Source organism: Chiloscyllium plagiosum, chromosome 20 (genome assembly GCF_004010195.1).
Source record: "Chiloscyllium plagiosum isolate BGI_BamShark_2017 chromosome 20, ASM401019v2, whole genome shotgun sequence".
In the NCBI taxonomy this organism is placed as follows: domain Eukaryota; kingdom Metazoa; phylum Chordata; class Chondrichthyes; order Orectolobiformes; family Hemiscylliidae; genus Chiloscyllium; species Chiloscyllium plagiosum.
In genome coordinates this window covers 774,548-791,376 of record NC_057729.1, presented here as the reverse complement: position 1 = coordinate 791,376, position 16,829 = coordinate 774,548, and the positions used below count along the sequence as shown (strand labels likewise).

Genomic DNA, 16,829 nt, shown 5'->3' with positions numbered 1-16,829 from the left:
GGGAATTGAACCCGGGTCTCTGGCGCTGTGAGGCAGCAGTGCTAACCACTGTGCCACCGTGCCGCCCACCGTGCAGCTGGGTTGCCTGGAGATGACAAAACAAATTTGAATTCGACCACTTTAAATTATATCCCAAAATACCAACCTTCAATCAAGTTTGAATTTAGTATAATGACAAAATTAAAACCCAATGAAACAATCTGATATTTTGGGGTATAAGACCAGGAAAAATTAAACAGTTGAGGGAGAATTGCCAAGTTACCAGCATGTACAGACTGCCCGAAAAATAGGTCTCTTAAAAGGTATCTTTATCGGTCAGTGACCTGTGGAACAGAAATCCCTAAAGAAGAAAAGAAGATACAAAGAGAAAATTTGACAGCTGCTGGTTTCGAAATTTGAAGTTTGGTAAATCTTAATTGGGGTTTTATCGGACTAATGTTATAGAAGGGAAAGTAAAAAATAGGTTTAAGAAAGGGGTTGTAAATAGTTAAAAGTAATTTATTCTCTGTTATATCTTAAGAAATAAAGTTGTTACTTTTATTTTAACTAGGTCTTGGCCTCTCGAACTTATAGGATTTATCCCGTTCGGGTCGCAAGTTTAAATTAAGCAGGAGGGTTTATCCCGATGACGTAACAATTCCTTGACATTCAATGACATTATTGTCACTGAACCCCTTACTATCAACATCCTGGACATCACCATTGACCAGAAACTGGTCTAGGCACATAAATGCTGTGACTATAAGACCAGGTGACTATAAGGCTAGGAATCCTGCAGCAAGTAACTTCCCTCCTGATTCCCAAAGCCTGACCACCATCTACAAAGCATGAGTCAGGAGTGTTATGTGATATTCCACACTTGCCTGGATGAATACAGCTCCAACACTCAAGAAGCTTGATGGCATCCAGAACAAAGCAGCCCATTTGAGTGGCACTACATCCTCAAACATTATACCTCCAAGGCTCAGCATCAGCAGTGCACATCATCTACAAAATGCACTGCAATAACTCAATAAAGTGACTAAGACAGACCTTCCAAGACCAAGACTACTACTATCGGGGAGGACAAGGTCAGGAGATACATGGGATCACCACCAGCTGCAAGCTCCCCTTTAAGTCACTTACTATTCTGAGAAATATAATAACTTTTCCTTCAGTATCACTGGTCAAAATCCTAGAATTCCCTCTCTAACGGCACTGTGGGTCCACCTACAGCAAATTAAATGCAGCTCACCATCCCCTTCAAAGGTAAATAGGAATGGGCAACAAATGCTGCCCAATCACAGTGACACCCACATCCCATGAATAAGTTTTACAAAAAAGTCAGAAAAACAAGCTACTTCAGGAACTGAAAGATGCACTCTAGAATAATAGAAAAATGGAACACAAAAAACTGCAGACTCTACCCGTAAAACCAGAACATTTCAGGCACACGACTGCTGCAGAGAAGCTGAAATCATGGAACAGTGCAACATAGTTTTGCTGGGAATCATATGGAATGATTCCTTATAAAAGTGCATTTCCCAAGAGGTTTGATCCCTTCATTTAAGGAAAGATTTCATTTCATTTGCTGCAGTTTAGAGAAGGTTCACAAGGATGATCCCCAGTATGCCTTATGATCAAAGTCTAAACAGATTTAAACTCACTGAAGTTTAAAAGAATGAGAGGTAATCTCATTGAAACATATAGCATTTTTAAGGGGTTTTGTGAGATAAGTGCTGAGAGAACTTTTCCTCTCATTGGGGAGTGTAGGATTTGTGGGCATAGTCTCAGAATAAAGGGGTGCCAATTTAAGAATGTGATAAGGATTCTTTGAGGGTTAAAACCCTTAGAACACTTTGCCACAGAACACTGTGGGGGCAGAGTCCTCGTGTATATTTAAGGCCGAGATAGACAATTCTGGATTCCCTAACTGATCAAGATTCTAAGGGGAAAATGCTGGAAAGTGGACATGAGAAATGCTGGAAAAGCCATGATCCTACTGAATGGTGGTGCAGGCCCGAGGGGTCAAACAGAATACTCCTGTTCCTGTTTCTTATGGTCTTATGTAATCTTTCTTTCTTTGCCCATGTCAGCAAATTAAGTAAGAAAGAAATGCAGTGCTTGATGAAGGAGCAGTGCTCTGAAAGCTTGTACATTCAAATAAACCTGTTGGACTACAACCTAACGTTGTGTGATTTTTAACATGGTCAATGAGGGACTTGCAATCTCATACTGGCTACGGGAAATCTACAAATGAAGTGAAAGAAAGATCAGTTATCATCTGTGTACAGCATTCAATGACCATCACACAAGGATCTTTGGAAGCTCAATAATGTTCCATAAAGCACAGCAACAATTGTGAAGAAACAAATGTTGGTGAATATGGTTTCCTTCTTTAGAGATCAGCTATATTTTAAGCCAAATAAAAAAGGCAGTGCCTGTTATGGATCAGGCCAGCCCCCTTCAAAATATTTTAAGAAGGTAGCCTATACCCTAACTTTTTCTTATTTTTTAAAGGCAAATGTGAAGTATCTGTTCCAGATGCAGCTACTCGATGTTAAGCAAAAAGCAATTTACTACATTTAAACATTGAAAGGCGACCTTATAGAAGTTTATAAAATAATTAGGGATATGGGTATAGTTAATGGTAGTTTTCCTTTCCCTAGCATGGAGGAGTTTCAAGACTAAGAGGCACATTTTTAAGGTTAGAGGAAAGAGATTTTTAAAAAAAAAAGACACGCGGGGCAAAGGTTTTGCACAGAGGGCGGTTCGCGTGTGGAATGGACCTCCTGAGGAAGTGGTGGATATGGGTACAATTACAACGTTTAAAAAGATGTTTGGATAAGTACATGAATAGGAAAGGCCAGGGATATGGGCCAGAAACAGGCAGGTGGGACTAGTCTCACTTGGGATTACGTTCGGCATGGATTGGTTGGACTGAAAGGGTCTGAGCCGGGCTGTAAGACCTACAACAGTAGTTAAATTACAACCAAAGAAAGAGGAATTTAGAATAACTTAACTCTATTGGAAACTTCAAAGAATAATAAATACAGTAACTATTACTAATTAACTGTTCCAATATAGTGACAACCATAAACACACGGTGTTTATGGGCAGCACGGTGGCACAGTGGTTAGCACTGCTGCCTCACAGCACCAGAGACCCGGGTTCAATTCCCGCCTCAGGCGACGGACTGTGTGGAGTTTGCATGTTCTCCCCGTGTCTGCGTGGGTCTCCTCCCACAGTCCAAAGATGTGCAGGTCAGGTGAATTGGCCATGCTAAATTGCCCATAGTGTTAGGTAAGGGGTAAATGCAGGGGTATGGGTGGGTTGCGCTTCGGTGGGGCGGTGTGGACTTGTTGGGCCGAAGGGCCTGTTTCCACACTGTAAGTAATATAATCTAATCTAATCTAACCTAATCTCTTGGCAAAAAGGAAAGGTCAGACACAGATTCTCACATGTAGTTCTCCCATCAGGGGGAAAAAACATTAAGAGAAAATTCAGATGGACTACCCGCCAGGTAACATTCACTTAAGCTTCCAGCTTTGTTGAGACCTTAATAGCTTCTGATGCTACTGAAAAAAAATCAAAACCCAGAAATTTGGATCTGAGAGCGCTGGCTGTTTAAAACAAAAACCTGAAGTCTCCCACGCTGCTTTCTTGAGTAGTTCTGGTAGCCTTTGCTTACAACCTCGCTTCAAATAAAACCAGGAGAAAATAAATTCTTAAAGTCACAGCACACACATCCAAGCACTACTTGATATAATCAGCTAAGATTGAAAAAGAGGCGGCAATGGCCTCATTGTATTTTTGCTGGTATGTTAATTCAGAGACCCAGGATAATGTTCTGTGGTAAACCCAGTTTCAAAACCTGCCACAGTAGATGATGGATTTTGTATTAAAAAAAAAATCTGAAATTACAAGTCTAATGATCACCTTGAATCCAATGTCAATTGTTGTAAAAATGCATTTGTTTCACTCTTGTTCTTTAGGGAAGGAAACTGCCACCCTTACTGGGTCTGGTCTACATGTGATTCCAGACCCACAGCAACGTGGTTGACTCTTAACTGCCTTCTGAATAATTAGGGATAAGTAATAAATATTGGCCTAGCCAGCGACACACTGAGCCCAAGAAATAATAACAATAAAAGGTAGAATATGACAGCATCTCATTATTTTCGATAATTGAGAAAAAAAGACGATTCCACATTTTAAAATCATGCATTATTAGTATCAGCTTAAACCAAATGGTTCATATAGTCACTCACTTGTACATCAGAAGCCAGTGTTTCATAGGTATTCTTTAAACAGTGCCAGTTCTGTCTGCCAAGGGTAAGAGCCACACCTGGCAGACTGTATGCACAGTGCTTTGTAATTTCAGTGTCAACAGTTTGAGCTCGGGAAGGATCTGTCATTGACAGGTACTGGTCCAGCAACGGTTGTGGAATAATATCCTGAAAAGGGGAAAGAAAACATCCCTATAAACTGCCCATAATTGGACTTATAAAAGCAAAAGAGATACAAAAAGTAAAGTTAAGCTGTAGACACCACCACTTTAATTCATGGAAATATATTGATCCAATCCTGTAACTAGAGGTAGGTACTGAGCATAGATCAGTTTCGGGCTTGCTTCTAGTGACATTGGTACTGGGAGGAATACTAGCATGCTCATTTCTCCACCTTTCCTTAATGTAAGAGGATCTTAATCATCCAATTGAACCACTGGAACAATGTCAGCGAAGGATGGTGCCTGATTAATCAACGTTCAGTCACTGTAGTGCAGAAGCATCATATTATTTGTACTTTTAAGTCTTTGAATAAACAGAGTTACTTGCTACAATCGTTGTGTTTTTTTTAAATCACAACCATCTATGAATGACTTCTTGTGTTTTGGGAGAAGATGGGGAATGTAAAATAATACTTCAGTGCAGGTTTTACTTTTGTTGCGGGTTTAGAAAAGGACTGTTGAGCATTTAAAACAACCTTCAGTTCATCAATTTTCTTTGTCCAAAGCATGATGTTCCAGGAAAAACAATCCTTGCATTTACTGTGCGCTGTTGTGTAGTGTCATTCCAAATTCACCTTCTTACCTATGAATACACTTTGATGACATACAAGGCAAACACTCCTACCTTATACAGTCGTGAACAGAAATTAATTCCACGTGGAAGTTGTACATTTTTGTTTATTTTTAGATGGTTCAGGTTCACCACTCATCAAATTTGCATCTCTGGAACATTCAGAATGTTGCTGCTGCTTTCAAATGTAGAAGTACAGAAGATCACTTCTGTGGTTGTGAACTGTTTACGGGATCTCTAGTCAGTTTGCATTGCTCAGATATTGTACAATGGGCGCAGCTACTTCCACGTCATCGAGTTATACAGCACAGAAGCAGATCCTTTGGTCTAACCCGTCCATGCCGACTAGATATCCTAAAATAATGTAATTCCAATTGCCTGCATTTGGCCCCTGTCCCTCTAAACCCTTCTTATTCATAAAACCATCCAGATGCCTTTTAAATGTTATTATTGTACCGGCCTCTACCTCTTCCTCTAGCAGATTGTTCCATATACGCACCAACCCCTGCGTGATAAAGTTGCCCAATAGGTCCCTTTTAAATCTTTCCCCTCTCACCTTAAACCCATACCCACAAGTTTTGGACTCCCCCAGCTACAGAATGGTGAATTAATTATTTGTCCTGCCTAAAAGCAGCTGCAGAAAATAAAGTGCAGCTGTAAAGAGACTAGAGTTTGCATGGGCATGATGGGTTGAATAGTCTCCTCTGTATTTCATATTGCAATATTCTAGCTTCCCACATCAGTTCCTGACTTCTTTCTCATACCGTATTCATTTTTTTTGCATTTCCACCACAAAATTTACCTTACCCTGAAATGACTGTCCATCTGGACCAAAATGAAACAGAATGCAGCAAACTGGCAAAGCCTGTTAAGAGCTTGCACTTTTTTCTAGCCGCATAGCTTCTAGAAGGAGAAATCATGCAGCAAAGGAACATAGACAGACGGTGTGATCAACTGTTAAGAGACGTTTATATATATATATATATATGTTGGAGAACACAAGCCTACAACAGTCCAAGTCTCTGACATTTCTTTCCTTTAAATAATCTAATGTAATCAAAACACAATTACAGTGTTGAGGAGCAGGAGAAAGAAATGGGTCAATTAAAATTTTCTGCTTCACTGTGACCCCTTTGTTATATTAGACAAGTGTTGTTCTGTTGTGTCCCCATCATCAGGATTGGGGTAGGTGGTAACATTTCACATTTATTAGACACATTGGAATCATGATCAATGTACAACCACCACTATTGGTCCCACCTAGCACTGGGGCTGAAAAAAAAGCCTCTTTCTAATACCAACCTGTACTTTTGACTGGTCTTCACCAAAAAGCAAACTATCGTTATGTTCCAGCTCTAACGATCCGACATCACAACATGGTTGATTACTCAGACTCTGAAAGTTGAAGAACACACAATGTATGTGAGAGACTATTACAGGCACAAACCATGTGAAATCATCTGGTGTTGGAACTTCCCACTAAATTAACAGATGGAAAACCTCTGTGATAGTTTCAGTGAAAATAAGAAAAAGGAGTAGAGCGAGCGAAGACCACTCTGCCATTGACAGCACTTCCTGAAAATGACGCAAATCCCACTTTTGTTTAATGTCTTAATTGCCATCTTGTCCATCTTGAACTTCCCAGAGACTTGGTGTCAATTAAGCCCCATGATCCAGTGATACATTTATCACTGGGTTTCAATGTTTGAAAAACTGGACACTTGATAACAAAAGTCACTTTCCACTCAAAGTAGTTTATTTATTGTATGAAAGTACCACAGATGCTGAAAATCTGAAACAAAAACAGAAATTGCTGGAAAAACTCAGCAGGTTTGTCAGCATCTGAGGAGAGAAAACAGTTAACATTCTGAACCCAGCCATCCTTCCGCAGAACTGATGGTAGCTAGGAAAAGGTGGTATATATGTTGAAGACATCAGTGGGGGAAAAGCAGGGAGTGGATAAGTGGAGATGGAGTCGAGAGAGAGACAGTTAGGCAGATAAAGGGATAGATAATTGCTAGGGAGAAAGAAAAGTTGATAGTGGGGACTGTAATTAGATGATATAGATTGGCTGTGCAATGACAGGGCCTGCAGTGTGGACTTGTGTCAAGGACATAGAGGAAGGTGTTAAAGGTTTGAAAATTATTGAACTGAATATTGAATTTTGAAGGCTGCGGGATCTTCAAGTGGAAAATGAGATGCAATAAGGTAAACATGGGTGTTCCAGGCACTCCAAGTGACTTACTTGGGCTACCTAGTCAACAAGACCAGGTTACACCCGATGGAAGACGGTGAGGGTGATCAAAGGTGGCCCGGCTCCCACATCTATACCAGTCCTTCCTTGGGTTGGCAAATTATTATGGAAAATTAATATGTAATCAGGCCCCATGCTGGCCCCTCTACACCTGCTATTGAAACACAGGTCAGCCTTGGAAATAGTTGGGTAGCCAAGTTGCAGCCTTAAGGGAAGTTAAAAAGCAGCAATCATCATCTAAATTGTTGGCCACAATGATCCCAAGCAAAATATGGTGCTGACATGTGATGCCTTCCTGTATGGTATCTGAGTAGTGTTGGCTCACTGATGGCTCCTGATAGTATATATTTCCAGGATTTTGGCTGATGCTGAACACAAATGCGCCAGATAGAGAAGGAAGGTTTGACGGTCATCTTTGGTGTGAGAAAATTCCACCAATACTTCTATGAACATAAATTCATAACTGTAACAAAACACAAAACCTGGCTAGGGATACTTAAAGAAGACAAGGCCATGCCACGCATACCTTCTGGTCAAATTAAGTAGTGGGCCTTTACTCTCAGTGCATACAATTACAAGTTGGAACACTGAGCAGGAAGCGAACTAGAAAATGAGGACGCTTTCAGCCTCCTCCCCATTGGCAGTTAAACCATCGATGTGCCTCTGTGGAAGAATCTGTTTTTAAACTTTCTAGACACCCTTCCAGTCACTGCTGACAATATCAGACTGTGGATACAAAAGTATCCAGTTCTGGCAAATCTAAAACACCTGGTGATGGGGGAAACAAAAGGGCCATCACAAGCAGGATTAAAACCTTTCTGGACCTGATCACTGTAGAGGACAACATATAACGTTGGAGAGCAAGAGCGGTCGTCCTGAGTAAAATTACTGCTGAGCTCCAACAGTGTCATTCAGGGGTTTCCAAAATGAAAATGTTAGCAAGAAGTTATGTCTGGTGGCCAGCGTTGGATACTGACATAGCTGATTTGGTATGGCAGTATCTAGAGTGTCAACGAAGACAAAAATTACACCAGCAACACCCCCCACATTCATGGGAATGACAGGGTAAACCCTGGACACGGTTACACAGCGACTATGCTGGTCCTTTCATGGACTCAATGCTCTTAGCCATTGTGGACACCCATTCACAGTGATTGGATGTGCACAGAGTTCATTCGGCTAACTCAGGGATGATAACTGAAAAGCTGTGAGCATTGTTCGTGATACTCATGGAAGTATTGGTCACTGACAATGGGATGTCATTTATGAGCAGTCGGCGGGTCGGTGTGGACTTGTTGGGCCGAAGGGCCCGTTTCCACACTGTAATCTAATCTAATCTAAAAAAAAAAAATCTAATCTGTGAACATTGTTCGTGATACTCATGGAAGTATTGGTCACTGACAATGGGATGTCATTTATGAGCAGAGATTTTGAGTATTTTCTAAAGTCAAATTGCATTCAACATTTTCAGATAGCTCTAGACCCTTCGTTGTCCAATAGTCTGATGGAAAGAATAGTGCAAACTTTGAAGGCAGGCTTAAAGAAACAGCTTACAGCTTCACTCGATACCAAACTGTCCTAGTTCTTGTTCGATTATAGGATTACCCCTCATGCAACTACCCAGACAGCTCCAGCAGAGTTTCTGATGGGGAGAAAAATCCATACCAGGTTAAACCTGATATTCCCAGACCTGGTGGGAGGAGGGTGAAATGGCAACAGGAACACCAATGCCAACCACATGAAGGTAGGTTTAGGGGAGATGTCAGAGCTAGGTTCTTTACACAGAGAGTGGTGGTTGTGTGGGATACACTGCTGGCAGTGGTGGTACAGGTACATACATTAGGGACATTTAAGCAACTCTTGGATGGGTGCATGGAAGATAGTACAATGAAGGGTTCGTAGGTTAGTCAAGAGACAGATTTCAAAATAGATCATCAAGAAAGAACCCACTCTACTCACTACGGTAGACTTACAGCAAGGTTACACATTAAAACTATGCACTTCCCTGTTCCTGTGCTGTGAGCTCTCCCACACATATTCCTTAAAAGATCAGTTGTGAATTTTGCTGCTTGTTAAGTTTTCCTAGACGCACTCTGATGCCCAGAGATAAATGAATTCAAACAGCAAAGGCAGTAACTGCATAGATTCACTGTTGTGTCAGTTAGCAGTGTAGGTTCCTTTCTCTCTCTCCTTCATTGACCCTTGCACTGCCTTTTGTCTGTTCTTCTCTCTTTTAAAAGTGCCATTATTTTGACTTTTTTCTTCTCCAAAATTCCAAAACAATGCAACAGCATAAAAAAAACAATAATTGCTGCTCGTGGAATTCGAGGAATACACCTCCAACACCTAAAACACCTCAAAGAAAAAAAGAGCAGCTCTTACAGCCACAAATTTTTCCACTTCCTCCATCTTGGATTATCCAGAATGCCAATAAACTGAGGAGTGGCAAATGGAGTATAATTTAGATAAATGTGAGGTGCTCCATTTCGTAAAGGCAAACCAGAGCAGAACTTATACACTTAATGGTAAGGTCCTGGGGAGCATTGCTGAAAAAAAGAGACCTTGCAGTGCAAATTCATAGTTCTTTGAAAGTAGATTCGCAAAGAGATAGGATAGTGAAGCTTTCCTTTATTGGTCAGAGCATTAAGTACAGGAGTTGGGAGGTCATGTTGCGGTTGAACAGGATATTGGTTATTGGAATATTGCGTGCAATTCTGGTCTCCTTCTGATCAGAAGGATGTTGTGAAACTTGAGGGGTTCAGAAAAGATTTACAAGGATGTTGCCAGGGTTGGAGGATTTGAGCTATTGGGAGAGGCTGAATAGGCTGGGGCTGCTTTCCCTGGAATGTCAGAGGCTGAGGGGTGACATTACAGAGGTTTATAAAATCTTGAGGGGCATTGATAGGATAAGTAGACAAAGTCATTTCCCTGGGGTGGGGGAGTCCAGAACTAGAGGGTATAGGTTCAGGGCGAATGGGGAAATATACAAAAGGGACCCAAGAGGCAACATTTTTATGCAGAGGGTGGTGCATGCATAGCTGCCAGAGAAAATGGTGGAGGGTGGTATAACTGCAGCATTTAAAAGGCATCTAGATGGGTATATGAATAGGAAGACTTTAGAGGGATATGGGCCAAGTGCTGGCAAATGGGACTGGGTTAGGTGAGGATAATATTTTGGCATGGATGAGTTGGACCGAAGGGTCTGTTTCCATGCTGTACTTCTCTATGACTCCATGTCCATTCTCTGACTCCTCCATTGCTGCAGTGAATCAGACCGCAAATTAGAGAAACAAAATCATATCTTTCACCAGGGCAGCCGACAGCCCAGAGGACTTGACATTGAGTTCTCTAATATCAAATACCTTACCCATTTCCCGGCTCTCTTTCCAGCCCCACCACTTCCTTTTCCTTCCATCTACTGGATTCAATCAGGTCGCACCCACCACCTGTGTCCACCTATCACCACCTCGCCATTCTGCTACTCTCTCTCCCTACCCCGACATCTAGTCCTGAAGGCGGATTAATACCCGAAACATTGACTTCTCCACTTCCTGATGCTGCCTGGCTTGCTGTGTTCTTCCAGCCTCCTGTTTGTCTACTTTGGATTCTCGCATCTGCAGTTTTTTTTACTCTAATCTATACAAGGGAACCTTTAAAGATTAAATGCACAACTTTGATTCTGGTTTCTTATGAGGAGCAACTGGTTCAGTTGCCAACAATTGTAATAAAAGACTTGGCCAAAGCTTGATGTGGCGAAATTGGTTGAGAAAGACTCACCCAGATTAGCTCAACATTTTTCAGTTAGAAAATGGCTGCCTGAGTGGAGTTCGAATTAAATACCGGAAGTTTTTCAGGAAGGTCTAGGGACTATCAAAGGTGCTAAGGCCACCTTGCATGTTGACCAGGAAATAATTCCATGACTCTGTAAGGCCCTCCAATGCCACTTGCCTTATGGGCAAAAATAGAGGCAGAAATCAGATGGCTGGAAAGTAAAGGAATATTAAACCAGTCCAGTTTGCGGAATGGGCAGCAACGGTCACACTGACTATGAAGCCCGATGGGTCGGTTTGCATTTTTGGGAATTTTAAATAAACAAATAATAATTTTCACAGCTGGATAAATACCCAATCCCTCGCACAGAAGATTTTTATGTAAAACCGACATCCTTCACAATCCTTCGCCAGACTAATGCCATTTACAAGTTCACTGATGACACCACCATAGTCAATCAAATCTCAGATGGCGACAAAACAGACTACAGACAGGGGGTGGAAGACATGTAAAAATAGTGCACTGAGAACAACCTAGCTCTCAATGCCGGCAAAAGCAAGTAACTCATTATTGACGTTTGGCTGGATGTTACTCATGTTCCCCCTACACATTAACAATACAGAGGTGCAACGCGTGTGGAGTGCCAAGCTCTTGGGAGTGATCACCACAACAAGTTATCTTGGACTCTTCATGTGGACACACTGGTTACAAAGGCCTAACAGCGTCTCTTTTTCCTCAGGCAGCTGAAGAAATTTGGCTAGACGGCGAATACCCTTGCCAACTTTTATAGGTGCGCCATAGACAGCATTCTGTCTGGATGTATCACTACCTGGTATGGCAACTGTACCATTCAAAATCAGAGGCGGTTACAGAGAGCCGTGAACTTGGCCCGGACAATCACAAAGGCCAAACCTCCCCCCCATCTATAGAATCTACCTACCAGGCCCACCGTCAAGGAGAGACCGCCAGCATTCTCAAAGATCCATCCCACCCTGGCAATGTTTTTCTACAACCTCTACCATCAGGGAGAAGATACAGAAGCTTGAACACAAGCACCAGCTGGTTTCATAACAGTTTCTACCCTACTGTTGTTAGGATACTGAATGGACTCTCAAACTCTTACCATATGCCTGTACCCGTGTTATTGTTTTTGCCACTGTTTACCTATCTATGCTACTTAACTCTGTGATCTTCCTGTATTGCTTGCAAGATAAAGCTTTTCACTGTTCCTTAGTATACGTGACAATAAATTCAATTCAATACAATTCAAAGCTGCTGGTGTCGGGCGAGGCTAAAGGGCCATCACAACCAGAACTGAAACATTTTTGGACCTGAAGAGACCAGATCACTGTAGAGGATGGCACATTATTATAGGGAGCAATAGCGACTGTCCCAAGTAAAGGTCGCAGCAAGGCACTGGCTGAACTCCATCAGGGTCATCTAGGAGTTCCAAACTGAAGATGTTGCTGAGAAGTTATGGCAGGATTGGATGCAGATATAACCCCATTGGTGGGGCAATGCCCAGGGTGCCAATTGGGACAAAAACTACCCCACATTCGTGAGAATGGCCGGGTAAACCCTGGACTCAGTTACATGTCGAGCTGAGTCCTTTCATGGGCTCGATATCCTTAGTTACTGTTGATCCTCACTCAAAATGGTTGAACATGCATAGAGTTCACTCATTAAATGTGGGGACAATGATGCAAAACCTACACGCATATTTGGCCACACATGGACTCTCAGAGTGTTGGTCACAGGTAACGGACCATTGTTTACCAGCAGATAATTTGGTTATGTCTTAAAAGTTGAATGGTGTTAGACATACAAGGATTGCTCCATACCATCCATCATCCAATGGTCTGGCAGAAAGAGCAATCCAAACTTTGAAGTCAGATTTAAAGAAACAGCCTACAGCTTCATTAGGTACGAACGGTTGTGATTCCTATTTGATTATAGAACTACCCTCATACAACTACAGGGATCGCTCCAGTCGAGTTGCTGGTAGGGAGAAGTCTTAGCGCCAGGTTAAATCTGATCTCTCCGAACCTAGTGTTTTTTTTGGGGGGTGGGGGGGGGGTGGGCATCAATAGGAATGCCAATGCCGGACACAAGACTCCGCGAAGCCAGGGAGACAGCTTACTTCAGGGGACAAAGTTTGGTGTAGAACTGCCCGACATTGGTAATACGTGTCAACGCAAGGTCAGGTCCAGTGAAGTATAAAGTTTGAGCAATTGCAACAGTCCCGAACAAGCATGTCGACCATATAAAAGCTAAATATTTGCAAACAGTGTGGGAACAAAATGTGTCTGGCTCCTTGGCAGTCTTTCTGGCTGTTTCAGAACCTGTGGTTTCTTCCTCTCTGTCTAGCATTGAAGATATCTCAGAATCAGAGATGGGCATAGTGGGTGTCGCCTTTGCCACCTGAATAAGAGAATGAATTTCTTCCAAGACGCTCTAGGTGCAAGAATTGAGCTATTGTGTGTTACATGCCACTCTTATCAGAGGCCATGTTGGAGGAACCTGACCTGGTGCTAAAACACATCGGAGGAGACACCAAAGAAAAAGAATTGGCCTATGTCCTCAGACTCAGAGGGAGGGATATGGTGATTGTAACAGGGTCAGTCAGGCGGATCACAGAGAGTATGAGTTCCCCGAATGGACTAGGTTAAGAGCTCCAATTTGGGTTCCCTGGCTGACAGATAATAGAACACAGAACATTACAGCGCAGTACAGGCCCTTTGATGCTCCATGTTGCGCTAACCTGTGAAACCAATCTGAAGCCCATCTAACATAGACTATTCCATTCTTGTCCATATGCCTATCAAATGACCATTTAAATACCCTTAATGTTGGTGAGTCTACTACTGTTGCAGGCAGTGTTCCACACTCCTACTTCTTTCTGAGTAAAGAAACTACCTCTGACATCCATCCAATATTTATCACCCCTCAATTTGAAGCTATGCAGCTTTGTGCTAACCATCACCATCTGAGGAAAAAGGCCGTCACTATCCACCCTACCTAACCCTCTGATTATCTATATATATCTCAATCAAGTCACCTCTCAACCTTCTTCTCTCTAATGAAAACAGCCTCAAGTCCCTCAGCTGCAACATGACCTCATGGTTCTGAAACTCAATGCCTCTACTAATAAAAGCTAAGACACGGCATAACTTCTCAACAGCCCTATCAACCTAGGTGGCAACTTTGAGTGATCTATGTACATGGACACTAAGATCTCTCTGCTCATCGACACTACCAAAATTCTTACCTTTCGCCCAGTATTCTGAATTCCTGTACTCCTTCCAAAGTGAATCACCTCACACTTGTACGCATTAAACTCCATTCGCCACCTCTCAGTCCAGCTCTGCAGCTAAGCTTTGTCCCTCTGTAACCGACAACATCCTTCGGCAGTATCCACAACTCTACCGATCTTAATGTCAACTGCAAATTTACTAACCAATCCTTCTGCACCCTCATTCAGGTCATTTATAAAAATGACAAACAGCAGTGGTACCAAAACAGATCCTTGCTTGACATCATGAGTAACTGAACTCCAGCATGAATATTTCCCATCAACCACCACCCTCTGTCTTCTTTCAGCTAACCAATTTCTGATCCAAACCGCTAAATCGCCCTCAATCCCATGCCTCTGTATTTTGTGCAGTAGCCGACTGTGGGGAACCTTATCAAATGCCTTACTGAAATCCATATACCCTCGCTTTACCCTCATCCACCTGTTTGATCACCTTCTCAAAGAACTCAATAAGGTTTGTGAGGCATGACCTACCCTTCACAAAACCTGTTGACTATCCCTAATCAACTTATTCCTACTGAGATGATTATAAATCATTTCTCTTATAATCTTTTCCAACACTTTACTCACAACTGAAGTAAGGCTCACTGGTCTATAATTATCAGGGTTGTCTCTACTCCCCCCTTCTTGAACAAGGGAACAACATTTGCTATCCTCCAGTCTTCTGGCACTATTCCTGTAGACAATGACGACAAAGATCAAAGCCAAAGGCTCGGCAACCTCCTCCCTGGCTTCCCAGAGAATCCTAGGATAAATCCCATCCAACCCAGGGGATTTATCTATTTTCACATTTTCCAGAATTTCTAACACCTCCTCCTTGTGAACCTTAATCCTATCTAGTCTAGTAGCCTGTTTCTCAGTATTGTCCTCGACAATGTTGTCTTTTCCCAGTGTGAATACTGACGAAAAACATTCATTTAGCGCTTCCCCTATCTCCTCGGACTCCACGCACAACTTTCCACTACTGTCCTTGATTGGCCCTAATCTTACTCTAGTCATTCTTTTATCCCTTATATACTTGAGAAAGCTTTAGAGTTTTCCCTGATCCTATCCGCAACAACTTCTCATGTCCCCTCCTCACTGGTCTTAGCTCTCTCTTTAGATATTCCTTGGCTATCCTGTAACTCGCAATTGCCCTGAGCTTTCACATCTCATCCTAACATAAGCTTTCTTCTTCCGCTTGACAAGAGATTTAACTTCCTTAGTAAACCATGGCTCCTGCGTTCAACAACTTCCTCCCTGTCTGACAGGTACATACTTATCAAGGATATACAGTAGCTGTTCCTTGAATAAGCTCCACATTTCTATTGTGCCCATCCCCTGCAGTTTCCTTCCCCATCCTATGCATCCTTAATCTTGCCTAATCGCATCGTAACTGCCTTCCCCGAGCTATAACTTGTGCCCTGCAGTATATACCTATCCCATTTCATCACTAATGTAAACATAACCGAATTGTGGTCACTATTACCAAAGTGCTCACTTACCTTCAAATCTAACATCTGGCCGGGTTCATTACCCAGTACCAAATCTAATGTGGGCTTGCCCCTTGTTGGTCTGTCTACATACTGTCAGAAAACCCTCCTGCACACATTGGACAAAAACTGACCCATCTAAAATACTTGAACTATAGTATTCCCAGTCAATATTTGGAAAGTTAAAGTACCCCGTAACAACTATCCAGTCACTCTCTCTCCTATCGAGAATCATCGTTGCTATCCTTTCCTCTACATCTCTGGAACTATTTGGAGGCCTAAAGAAAACTCCCAACAGAGTGACCTCTCCTTTCCGGTTTCTAATCTCAGTCCATACTACCTCAGTAGAAGAGTCCTCAAATGTCCTTTCTGCAGCTGTAATACTATGCTCGACTAACAATGCCACACCCCCACCTGTTTTACCATCTTCTCTGTTCTTACTGAAACCTCCAAACCCTGGAACCTGCAATAACCATTCCTGTCCCTGCTCTACCCATGTCTCTAAAATGGCCACAACATCAAAATTCCAGGTGCTGACCCATGCTGCAAGTTCACCCACCTTAGGCCGGATGCTCCTGGCGTTCTTGCTTGCTTACTGGTGCCTTCTTGCAACCCTGAAACCTTATTTTGGACCTCCCTACTCTCAACCTCCTCGATTGTCAAACTACAATTTAGAGCATTAGCAAATCTTCCACCCTCCCCACCCAAAGATATTGGTACACTTCTGGTTCAGGTGAAGACCATCCTGTTTGTAGAGGGCCCACTTAGCCGAGAAAGAACCCCAATTATCCAGGAATCCAAAACCCTCCTTCCTGCACCATCCCAGTAGCCATGCGTTCAACTTCTCTCTCCTACTCCTTGCTTCGCTAGCACGTGGCACGGGCAACAAACCAGAGATAACAACTGTTTGTTCTAGCTCTAACCTTCCACCCTAGCTCCCTGAAATTTTGCCTTAGATC

General features: G+C 42.4%; 1 protein-coding gene across 2 annotated transcripts in view; it reads right to left on the bottom strand.

Moving 5' to 3' along the window:
• The window catches only part of ppp4r1l (protein phosphatase 4, regulatory subunit 1-like), a 125,670-nt gene that overhangs the window by 31,974 nt on the left and 76,867 nt on the right, over positions 1-16,829 (bottom strand). For both annotated transcript variants that reach the window (XR_006314608.1, XM_043710084.1), the window contains exons 13-14: positions 6,363-6,455; positions 4,251-4,436 (exon numbers count right to left, since the gene is read on the bottom strand). Coding sequence is in view for 1 of the 2 variants with exons in the window: in XM_043710084.1 (XP_043566019.1) it covers positions 4,251-4,436; positions 6,363-6,455 (279 nt within the window). In the remaining variant the exon portion in view is untranslated. The remainder of the gene's footprint in view (positions 1-4,250; positions 4,437-6,362; positions 6,456-16,829) is intronic.